Below are 12,648 nucleotides of genomic sequence, written 5' to 3' on the forward strand. Positions count from 1 at the left end.
GCTGCTGCAAAACAGGAATGCAGCAAAACAATCAGGATTATGATGTTTACCAGCAGCAGGATTATAACAGATGTGATACGAATATCATCAAAAAGACAGAAAATTAACTGTTAATTTTTTTTAAATGAGCCTCAGAAAAGCTACACTACTCCGTGGCAAAGACTATAGACACTTTTCTCCTTAAACACAATACTTCATTTGGAGTTTGATGACATTGGCAGAGGCTGCTGTTCAAAATAGCCCAGATGCATTTAACCAGGTTGAGGTCTAGTGACTGTATCGTTTTTATGAGTGTTAAATTAGTGACCCCTTGTGTCCTATATGGAAGTATGTGCAACTGTTATGTAGTCACATATTTAGTTTTTACATTTGAATTACCGTCTGACCTAATAAGGGCTACATAGCAAAACAGCAGTTCAAATGGTAATCGGGAAGTAGGCAACTACAGTTTGAGTAAAGATGCTGGACGGTGTCCCTTGGGTGTGAGGAACCAAGCTTTTATTTACAGGAAGCAGTTCTGAATAATGACTTGTAATGCCGCAGCAGTGAGAGTAAACTCTTTAGAAGCATGGGACCAGTCTAAGCAGGACTGGGCTCCGGATCAATCCAGCTGGCAGACACAACAATCCTGTTGCTTTGCCATAGTCCCTCTCTCGCTCTCACTTCATTTCTCTTCTCTCTCTGCAGAGGCATGGGCTATTTTTAGCCCTGGCAGCTCTTTCCCCACTGCACCCAACCACAACCACCCATCGCTCGTCCTCTCTCTCTCTCTCTCTCTCTCTCTCGCTTCACAATTCATCCCTTCATATCAGCCACGTGCACTTCCAACTTAATACACTTCCAACTTAACCCAGTGTACTCCCTGAAAGATCTGCTCTGATCCTCCACTCAGCTCCTTTCCTTACTTTGCTCACTCCTGATGTCTGAAAGAGCTGGGCGCCACAGGGAGTGCTGGTAAGTTGAGGAGATGTGTCGGGAAGGAAATCCTGTTCTTCCTCTCTCTTGTCCTCTCTAATTTCCCAAACAAGCTGAGCCCAGACTCACCCACCCCATGTATGGTGTCAGCTTGAGTTTTGATCTTTTTTCCTTTTTTTTGGTTTTGTTTTGTTTTGCTTTTTTCTTTCTTTGATGGATTGTTTGGTACTGAGCTGATGACTGACTAGCTGATTATCGCTGCAGGCGTGCCAAGACCTCGGCTGTTGTGTGTAGAAAGGCTTTTACATTGAAAGAGAATGACGGGATGATTAGCGCTGGCTGAAAGAGAGGACCTGTCCATATAGATACATGCGAGTGTATAGGTGTGTGTTTTTGTCTTGAGATCAATAAATGCACAGAGCACCTGAGAGATGCGAATAATTATGTACCAAACAGTAGGAGTAAGAAAGAGCCTAATAGAAACTGAGTAAATTAATCAGGCTGAGTACTCATTGTTTAGGACTTTGTACACCTGTATAGAAAACTCTATTTCTCTGTCAGCTATCCTCCTTCATCAGACCATGACCAGCTCTTACAGTGTGGGCGAGGCGGTCACTGGGCTGCCCTTGAGAGTGCATCCTCAGCCAGCCTTCTCATGATAATGAGGCAGGCCACACGGATCCTGGGCGATACACGCAGCCCCTGCCCGCCCTCACGCCTGCCTTTGTGGGAGATAAGCATGCCATTTCACTGAAAAAGCGCGGCAGGGAAGCTAACATCCTGGGAATAGTGCCAGGTAAAGGCTGAAAACTGAATTTGGGGCTTCAGCAGGTGACCACAAACTTTACTTGTTAATTAAGTAATGCAAATAAATTTTCATTCTTTTCCTTTTTCTGTTTCTTCCCTCCCACGAGAGCTGTTTGCCTAGACTGAAAACACAACCAGCAGAGGTTGATAAGACTCCCAGAGAGAGTAATGTTTTGAGTTTATTTTTGCTCGCACACGAACCACTTTACTCCATGTTACATCTGAGCTCATGCCACAGCGCCACACAAGGGGACAACAGTTTCCACAGCACCAGAAACTGTTCCTATAGCGTCTCAAACAAAGCGCAAACATGTGCCACGTACATTTGCATCTTATTAACAAAAGCATCGTCCAGATGCAGCACATCCTACAGCTATCTTCTCACCTTCTCATGACATTCCACATCACACTACTCCTCTGTGTTCTGTGATGCTGATTATATTCTCATGCTGAACAGTGTGATTGAATATAACCATGAGTCTCTTTACCTTACCACCGCAGGTCCGGGCTGATATAGGCACTGCTATATCTTCTCTCATCATCTTTCTTTTTACTTTTCTTTTCTGTACAGGAGAATGCCATTTCATACTACGATTCCAAAGCGGATTCAGACTATGTGAGTACAGTACGGACTGCTACCCCCTCCCACGCACACGTCTGCCTGCCTTAAACCCCAAATCTTACCCACTCAACTTCCTACCCTTGCCACCGTGTCCTGCAACCCTACCCCATCCTTTCCCTTCTTGGTGTTGATGCACCCCTCCCCGCCTTCCCCTTCCTCCGGTCATAGGCCCCTGGGCTGTCTGTGTGCGTTAGCGAGGTGACACTGCTATATGGTGAGCTGGTGTGACAGAGCAGGGCTAGGCTGACATGCATGTGACAGTGATTTTAGATGTCCTCCCTCCGGTCTAATTTCCAGAGTTTTCTCCTTCCTCTGGACCACGATGGTTGTCAGACCTCTGTGCTCATCGAGACACCTCAGACCTAAACACAGGTCACATCGCAGTTTCATACAGTGGGAACAATTTCTATCACTCGTGCCGTTCACACTGAAGAATATGAGTGGCATTCAAAGAAGCAGAAAAGCCCAGCAAATCATTGGTCTCACCAGGCCGCCACTGCAGGTTGCAGCCTGCAGTTCCTCCTCAGGATGGGGTGCACTTGGAGCCCGTGCCCGCTGATTGATTAAGTTTCAAGGAGGAGTGCAAGAATCCTCTTTAGATCACCAAAGCACAAAAAAAGGATGGGAAGAGAGTGAGAAAGGGAGGCAGAGGAGCAATAAATCATGATGTGATTTTCTCTTTGTGCACGCCACTTCCTTGATTAATGACACAGCGCTTTAGGGCCTGTCAGCGCATCTAATTGGAGAACATCGGTCATCATTAACATGGCACGCTGAGGCCAAACCAGCGACACACCTCTGACCCCCACATCACCAAGTCCACAACCACCACCACCCCCAAAAAAGACAGGATAAGTCAGGCAGAGGTCATTCCTCTCTAAAATCCCAACAGTAGTCCACCAGTACTCCCTTGTCTGAATCTTGATTCCTCCCTCGATGACTTTTTCTTTCAGTTAAGCTCCACTTCTTGAGTAAAAACCTTTTAATGATAGAGCAATGGGATGTTTGAAGACTGTTTTCAAGAATGGTAAGTAACTGGCAGGCTCTTTTCTCTCTTCTACACTGTACCCTGTTAACTTCTCCTGTTGTCAGTGTGCGCTTGATATAAATGTGGAATGCGATGATTCATTTTAAGTTAAAAACCGGTCATGTCCCAAAGCATGTCTGATGTTCATTCTAATGTGGAAGCTGAAGAATGTTTTATTTGCCTCTTTAGATATGTTCAGCTATCGAGCTTTTTAAATAGCGAGTTTGTTTGGATGTGAAATAACACTGTGACTTTTGGGTCCCGTGTGGCCGTGAGTTAAAACACTTGTATCTTTGCAAAAACAAACAAAAGCAGCTCCCTCTCACCTCCTAAAAGATTATAAGATACGCTTCGGCAGAGAGCAGACAAAGCATCCCGGGTGAAAATGCAAATATTATTTGGACTGCGTGATCCCGCTTTCAGCACAATACTTATATCTGCCTGGCTGAAAAATATTGTCAATCATGTCTCACTAGGTTGTAATTTACCGGAGGACAAGCATCAGACACATAAAATATATTATTACAAGTGTGATTAGTGTAATTGTGACTCAAAATTGAAATGGTTTTTCACAGTTTTTCAGATGTGACGTGCAAATGCAAATAGCACTACTTGTTAAGCATGTTAAACATCTGTTTAGTGCTCATATTGTTGCTTTCTGTGAAGCAGCCATTGTTTAAAAGGATTATCTTAGTCTTAGGTTATCATAGTCTTTTTTTCTTTCCCTCCACCTAAGCACTCTCTCGTGCAAGCACATACACAGGGTCACAAGCAGTATGTCTCAGGTTAGCCCTGGTTGGCTGAAGGTGAGATAGAAAGAAGCTTTAAAATGTCATCTCTGGCCTCTTCAATCTTTAATTAAACCTTGAGAACGGGTAGATAAAATTAACAAATTGGGTAATGAATGGGGCAAAACAGGTGGTGGATGGTTGAAGAAAATGAACCAATCAGTCTTTCCTGTGTGGATTTATACAGCTCCTAATTAGACACTGCCTTGGTTAATTATGATTGGGCTCTTCTGAAGAAAGGGGAGGAAAAAAAAGAGGCTCCATGCCCGACATTGACAGAATTAGTGTCACACTGAGTGATAAACAAACTCAAAGTTAGTGCCGCTGAAAAGCCAACATCCCTAACCCAATCAGGTTCACTGTTGTTTGATAGTCAAAGCTCAAAGCATTTCAGATTCACAGTGGAAACAATATGTTAAACTGACATGAATCCAGCAGACATCTATTTGCTATCAAACCCCTGTGTAACCAGTAATATTATAGTGTGATCATGCTTTTACAGTAACTAATTCTTATGTGTTTTCCTTCTTAGAAAATTACCTCCCTCTCTAGCTTAGCCTCAGTTTATTTTTCTTATGAAGTTGGAACATAAAAAGCCCCATTAAACCAGGACAAGAGGACAACATTATGTGTATTGTGTATTTGTTGTTGTTGCCTGATAGTGTAAGAATTGTGTTTGTAACTTTTAATGAACTGGGAGTGTTTAAAGAGAGAGACTTTGAAAAATCCTGGCACATGCCAATGTGGCTGACATAGGCGGTTGCCTGTGTCAGGGTTACAGTAACAACATATCAACAAAAACAGGTTTTTAATTACAGTAATGAACATAGTGCACCCCCTGAACTGTCAGTCACAGGTTGACAATATGAAGGAATAAACGGTGCCTGCTATCAAAACTGATACATGTAATCAATGCACAACAACATGCGCTCTATTCATGCTGCCAACTCAGTGATTTTTTTTTTCAGGGAAAAAATACAAAACAACTCTGAACATCAGGGTTTTTCCACATTTCAGCTGCAGCACTGGTTAATTGGTGTTACAAAGAGCATAAAAAAGCACACACAAGCTTGTCTATAAAGGAATTAATCCTGGTTGTGGTTTTTGCTTACTGCTGTTTGTAGGTGTCTTTCTTTTGACAGTATTAAAAACCTGAAGCTTCACAGGGTTACCTCAAGCAGCAGGATCCATATGAGCACTGTGAAAATGAGAGAACTGTTTGCATTTACAATATGAATTATTCCAAAAGTAGACAGAATAGAATAGGGCAAGACTCGAAGCTTTTACAGACAGGATGCGTTCAATCATAGTTCTTTTTACACCGCAGCAGAACTTCGCTATTTTATTACCAGTTTACTAAATTCAAAATATTTTTCACGTGAATTGTATTTTTATAAGTCTTTCCTCTTAAATTCAAACTCAAAATTTGTGGTAGACTTTATTCTACATTTGTTGTGTGCAACAGATCTTCAGTATAACTAAACAGAGGAGGTAAACTCTCTAATATTAAAGAAACAATGGGTATAGGTGACCTTGTAACAAAAAACATTACATTGTGCCATGAGTTTAAGTTGAATTAGTAATTTAGTTAGTGGAACTAATACTCATTATTAATTGATTTTCTAAAACATTGCCAGTTAGGTAAATTAGATTTAACTAGACACTTTTTTGAGAGGTCATTAGTTTTAATGTTTAACTATTTTAAAAACACAAATAAAGTAGTGGTCTATGGGTTAAATATCATATGTGCAAGCATACTGTATATTTCCCAATGTATATTTTTCCTGTGCTATAATATATTATTTATAGTAATGAAAACTTTCCCCTGAGCTGGGGAACAATACTCACAATACTCATCGTCTCTTCTGCTGTCTGTCAATGGGGCTTCAGCAAAGCTATCGCTCGGCTCATTTCGACAACAGTTTGTAATTGCATTTTAATAGTCAATTAAAGTGTGCCCATCAATCAAATTTTGCTCTGGACGTGGGGTTTTGATTTAATTTCTTCAAAAAACAACCTTTTTTTTTCATGTCAGGTCCAATTAACCCGTGCTGCTTTATCAAAGCGATGCGATGTGAAATGCTGCTCTTTGGCTATTCAAATGCACGAAGAATGATCTGAGATATGAGTTTTTTGTTTTGCAAGCATTAAGTGAATGAAATCAAATGAAGGATCACTAATAAAAAAGGAATTAGAGAAGCACGATGCCTGAGTTTGCTGAGGGTTACTTCTGTATCACAGGTTGGTGCATGAGTACACATAAATTTAATATTTCTTTTTACTTTGTAGCAAGGAGTCAACGACGTTGACTTGTCAGCTTTACCTGTTTTTTAGAAAGTGCATCTAACAGGGCTTTAGAGGGCACACACAGTAATATCAGATCAAGATGAGCTAATAAACAGAGTCAGGCGGCAGGCTTATATCTTGTTTTTTTCACAACCTAAAATCTCTTCATCCGGTGTTAACAGGCACAGATTGTACTACAGTGATAACTTATCAAGATAAAAAGCTCAAATGTCAGTTTAGCTCTTTTTTTAATATTCAGGCTCTCTTTGATATCTAGAGTTCCTAATGTAATATGTGTCAAGCTTTCTCATCTTTACTCTCGGCGCTGAACATGCTATAAGTAGAAAAATTAGATGCTAATTATTTATTTCTTTAAATGTTAAATGTTCATCGGTGAGAGAAGTGAAACAGCGCTGCTCTCGTTCGTCCTGGCGGTATACTAAACCGTGATTAAGTGGTGCTAGGTGCTAGTTATTGTTGGGGTTAATTTGTGCGACACCTCATGTGTCTGAGATTGTCATCAGGAGTACTAATGAGTACCTCCGTTTGGTGTCTGCGCTAATACCTGCTATTGTTCTCCTACGAGAACCGAAGCATCTAAACCAGGAAGCAGACAATAGGTCCTGTAAAACCACAATAAGCGAGGTGACAAAATACGGTTCTACATTAGCGTGTTTCTCCATCTTTTTCCTGTCTGTTCTTATTTGTGTTCTCACTTAGATTTGTGTGTGTGTGTGTGTGTGTGTGTGTGTGTGTGTGTGTGTGTAGACCGAGGACGGGGAAGAGGAGAATCCACTGGAGACTTCATCGTCTTTGGAACTGGAGTTTGTGGACGATCCCAATTTTAAAAACAAGGTCAACTACTCTTCGAGTGCAGTCCAGATTCCTACAGACATATACAAAGGCTGTAAGTTACAACTTTTTTGCTGCTATTGTTTACATTGTTGGTATGTGTGTGAATGGCCAGTGTGAGATGGTGGCGAAACGGTGAAAAGGAAGGCAAATTCATAACACTGAATGCACCTTCGGATTTGCACAGCTGCCAGCAGCTTTCACATATGTGCTGGATGCACCAAAAGGCCTGTTTTTCGTAGGTAGCAGTGGGTCACGGATAGATGACAGTCTGTTTTAACTTGATCTCTCTTCTTTTTCTCAGCATGTTAACACAATCTCTCCCTCCTCCACTTTAACACACTAACATGATTTTTGATGACAGTCACTCCCTCACACCAGATCTGCACTATTATTTTTTTTTCCTTTTGTCATGAGTGGGCACAGTCCCCCCTGCTCATGGACCTTGCCCTTCCTGCTTGGCACTGTCCTGCCCTGTAGACATAACACTCTCCTTACTCTGTCGCTGCCAAATGGACAAAAGCGAACACGCGCACCTTCCGGGACTCTGATTTCTCTTGGCATGCTCCCTCTGTTATCCACCTCTAACCTTTTGGATATTCTATGCCTGTCTCTTTAAAGACTCAAAAACCACAGCATGTGCAGACAGACAGCCATTCTCACAGTGGCAGCTCCCCCCCCCCCCCCCCCCCCCCCTTTTCTGTTATTGTCTAGCTCTTCACTGTCTTTGTTGAACAGGCAGTATATGGCACCTGTCTGTAACAATGCCCTCCAGCTGTGTCTCCAGACAAATCTTGTCAGAATTAGACACTCTTGGTTCAGGAGGAGATGTCAAAGGCCACAGCTAACTCACAATAGAGCAATCAGGCCTGCACATTGTTCCCGGAGCCATTTTGTTGCAGCTCTGGTTCCCCTGACTGAAGATATGAGTCAGAGAATAAAGCCCTCTTGATTGAGGCTGGTGGAGACTACAGGAGTAGAGTGGTACTGTGCACAGAGTTAGTTTTTGCTCCGCTGTTCTGTGGAAAATGTTTACTATTAATGTTGTTTAGTTAGCTCCCATAGTGCGGTCTGCTGTGCAGAGATTACCAACTGCAGACTTTGTGCCAACTCCATTATGAACATGTGTGCTGTGTTTTAGCTGCGGATAAATACACAATTGAAAAACACGTTGTTAAACAAATGTGCATTAATTCTTTAAAAATGTCCTGGAATCAGTCTTTAGATACTAAAGGTAGAGCTTCCTTTAGCTAATGTTAAAAAGTAAATTCAATCTGCTTGATCTATAAAATCCTTGCAGCTCTTAGAGCAGGAGTGTCCATCTAATATTACATCATGGGCCACACCTTGTGAAGCCAAGTGTGTCATATTTGACACATGAGACATTTTTTCCCCAAAAAAGCCAAAAGAAATTACACAAGCAATAAATTGCAAAATTGCTATATCATATTTTTTATTGATGTAAGTTAGAACTCATATATTTGAATTACCATCATTATTTTAATTTCATCAGAAAAGAAGTTTTCATGGTTCAAGCTTGAAAGTGTTAAGCGGACCAGACAGGACAGTGAAACTCTCCTTTCTTACAGTGTAAAGACTTTTAAATAAACATTTAATCTCTCAAATATCTTCATATAAAAAGTGCAATTTTGTATGTCTCAGTTTTTCGACATGACAAATGTGTAAAATTACTGAAAAAGTTCTGGCAGCTCATTGCCCAGTTTGGTTCATTCACAGAAGATAGTGAAAAACAGAAACCTTTCTGTCATTTAATTGTTTATCTATTGCTTAACTGCGTTGGTGTACTATGAATGACAATAGGTGAGGTCTTTATCAACAGTAAAAGCTGTAAAACTTATCAAAATACCGTTAACAGTTTAAATTTTTGTCATGTTCCTGGGTCTGTTGACTCAGCGTTTTAAGTTTTAGTTTATTTGGATGTTGATGTTTAAGTTCTTTAGGTTAGCTAAGTTCAGTTGTTTATTAGATTCCTTTTGTGTTTTTCTACCCCTGTGTTTAAGTTTCCCCGAGCCCTTTATGTGTTTCATGCTGCGTGTCTTATCTTGTCAAGTTCGTATTGCCATGTCTGCGTCTCATATTTCCTGTTTTATTTTGAAGGTATGTGTCCTATGTCAGTGTAGTCAGATTTGCTTCCTTTGTCTCGTTATGTCAGATTACTGTCAGCTGTTTCCCCGTGTGTTTCCACTTCCCCTAATCACCCTTGTTTAGGCTACGTCCACACGTAAACGGGTATTTTTGAAAACGGAGATTTTCTGTTTTCGTTTTTTTTTTTTTTTTTTTAAATCCCGTCCACACGTAAAGGCAAAAACGCTGCTAGGAACATGCCAAAGCAACGGGTGGCGATATATACCTAACCGTGTAGAAATGTTGGCCAATCAGAAGTCTAGAAGCCTCGGTGGGAAACAGTAAACAAAGATGGCGCATAGAAGCAGAACCGAGTCCTATGTGTGGAGGGACAGTAACTGTGTGTGTATATGTAAGCATGTAAACACTGCAGAGAGTAAAATTAACAGTAACAGTATTTTGTCTAAGTCCGCCATTGTAGAAATCCATTTCACCGAAACAATAACGTGGCGCACAGCGTTGCGCTGCATTTTCTCCGTTTTCTTCGTCCACACGAAAATGCAAAACCTGAGTTTTTGAAAATGTCCACCCTGGCAGGAGTTTTTAAAAATCTCAGTTTTCAGTGACCGAAAATGCCGTTTACGTGTGGACGAAAGGATAAAAACGCATAGAAAAATCTACCCGGGTACCTGTGGACGTAGCCTTAGTCTGTGTGTTTCTGTTCATTTATTGTCAGGTTGTGTTGTCCTTTGTGCCACGTTTCCATGTTCCATGTATCTTTGTATCCATGTCAAGTTTCATTTCTTGTTTTTTTTAATGTTTAGTTTCTCCAGTTTAAGTTATCGTTTAGCTTCATCTCTGCCTTTTGTTTTGTAATCTTTTATCAGCCTTAATAAACGGCTCACTTTCTGTTAACATTCAAGTTTTGTTCCACGTTCCTTGGTGTCCGCATTTTGGGTCCTCTTCGTCACTCCACACAGTCTGCCTCTCCCAGACTTTGACATCTATGCCTTCCTTCACTTTTTCCAAAGCCTTTGCTGGGCTCATTCTGGCCCCCCGCCTTATGTTTGATACCCTGGTTTTGCATATCGCTTCAGACGAAGCTGTGGAAAGTCAGATCAACCAGCTTCTGACAATTTAAAGACACAGCTTTATTGATTTTGACACCGTTGTCTTAAATAAGAAACCGAAAACAGAAAAAAGTGCTAATTTATGTTAATTAGTACATTGTTTGACCCTTCTGTGCTGCTGGCAAACTGGTGTACTTAATCACAATAAGAAAGTTAAAAATAAATAGTTTATGTGGAAAAAAATGGGCAATTTTACCCTGTTGCCAGGTGATTGCTAGGTATGTATAAATCAAAGCTGAGTTAGTGTTAGCGCTGTGAAATTAAAACGATAAGATGTTTTCATAAAGTGTTGTAGCTGCATAAAGGCTAAAAATGTGTCATTGCCAGGCAATTTATTGGCGTATAAAAATATAATATATATGCTGAGTACAGATGAAGTCCTGACAAAAAGTTTTTACTTTTTGAAACGAGGATCAATCTTAAGGTAAAGTGTGTCACACGTGAGCACAGTTCAACACTGTATGTGTGTTGGTGTAGTCTCCTTTTAATGTGTGTGTAAACTATCCACATGTATATGTATGAGTAGATAACTACTGAGCTGGTGGAATATTTTAACTAACACTTAAAGGAATTTACATCAAGTTTTTATGACGGCTCTACAGACACGGTCAGAGTGGATTGTTGTCTATATGTCATGCTCTGCTGTGGTCCTACCAGTGGGAGCCTGCAAGGTGCCTTGGATGTCTGAGGAAACTAATGTGGGCGGTTTGTTGTCCTCTGGGTCTGAAGTGCAGAAACATTGTATGTGGGTAGATTCAGTACTTATTTCTCAGGGGAGGCCAGAGGAAAAAGAAAACACTAGGAAGAACAGTGTACAGTCCAAAGAACAGCATAATGTTCAACAGTTGATCGAAGATAGTGTGCTATTTATTAGCATGCATGCCCTGTGTAGTTGAAGTAGCTTGCTTTGATTTGCACACATTGTTAATGCACTGAATAAATTGACTATTTTACAGAAAATGGCAGTTTGTATTCTCTATTGCATCCAAATGGGTGTCCTTAGAGATGGACTTTGAGAGAGGTGTAGATAGAAGAACAGATAGAAGGAAAAGAGGTGAGAGGAGAAGAAACACTTTAATAATAGAAACCATTTAGTGAGGGGGAAAAAAAGAATTTTCTTTCCTTTTTTTTTATTGTGATCCTTTCAGCAAGTAAATGAGGCGAGGTATGCGTCTTGGTTTGATTTGTCTGCTAGGCCCCATGTCCGTTTATTGAGATTGAGAGTGTTCCCTGAGCGCAGTAATGAACCATTTTATGATTCATTATCCCGCTGCTGATTCCTGCTGCCAAGTCTGCAAACTTTCTAATTAGCTTAGGTCAAACATTCATACAGTTTTCTTCTAATTATCATTGCCTATTACAAAATGGACATCACAACACAACCACTGAGGAATAAACTGAGGTGGCTGGTGTTGCCCATGGAGGAAGAGGTTGCAGAAGTAGTGGGGTGCTGCAGGGAAGAAGGGCTCTCATAATCTCACATAACAAATAAGCACAAATATTGATTAAAAAATAAGTATAAAAGCAGTGAGAGGATATATGCAGGGGTTAAAGAGGCCCATAATGATCCAGAACGGCTTTTGACACCTTCACATAACAAGCAATTAAATCTGGTAGGCAGGTTCCTGCATATTACTGGTGAATGAATGAATTTTGCGTGTGCTGCAGCCCAACGTTGCTTTCAGAGATACCTGCTCAGTAATAAGAAAATAATGAAATGATTGCATTTTTTTCTCATCCCTGTGATGTGTTCATGGTGCAGATGTAAAGTTGCGGTCGCTGTACTTAAGCGTCTAGCTAGCTAATGAAAAGGCACAAACATAAACAGAGTGCATTTTTCTAAGTGGCAGCTAATTTCAAATGCAACTATTCACGCAGCTCAACTAACATCAGCAAACATGCAAACTGTTTCTGTGCTGTCGGTCACAAAGATGTGCTGGTGTTTGTTCTGTGTAGGGGTTAGAAAATCAGCAACAGAGCTTTTGACACATCTGCTTATATGTTGAAAGCACTTGGCTAAATATACAAAGAGCAGTAAATAAAAGTTGATCACAGACTCACAAAAACAAGTTATTATGTGACTTATTCCTTACTAATTCTTTTCCCATGCTGCATTGCTCCCCCCCCCCCCCCCCC

At 40.7% G+C, this 12,648-nt stretch overlaps 1 protein-coding gene across 3 annotated transcripts in view; it reads left to right on the top strand.

The window, feature by feature from the left end:
* Nucleotides 1-12,648, top strand: part of cacna2d2a (calcium channel, voltage-dependent, alpha 2/delta subunit 2a) — a 178,491-nt gene that overhangs the window by 107,964 nt on the left and 57,879 nt on the right. The window contains exons 5-6 of one of the 3 annotated variants that reach the window (XM_080890968.1): nucleotides 2,294-2,338; nucleotides 7,214-7,352. In XM_080890968.1, the coding sequence (XP_080747094.1) occupies nucleotides 2,294-2,338; nucleotides 7,214-7,352 (184 nt within the window). Of the gene's footprint in view, nucleotides 1-2,293; nucleotides 2,339-2,360; nucleotides 3,372-7,213; nucleotides 7,353-12,648 lie in introns of those variants that run through there. The other 2 variants (XM_080890970.1, XM_080890969.1) reach the window with 2 other exon arrangements.

The sequence above is a fragment of the Rhamphochromis sp. 'chilingali' genome (assembly GCF_963969265.1).
Source record: "Rhamphochromis sp. 'chilingali' genome assembly, chromosome: 9".
Taxonomy (NCBI): Eukaryota; Metazoa; Chordata; class Actinopteri; order Cichliformes; family Cichlidae; genus Rhamphochromis; species Rhamphochromis sp. 'chilingali'.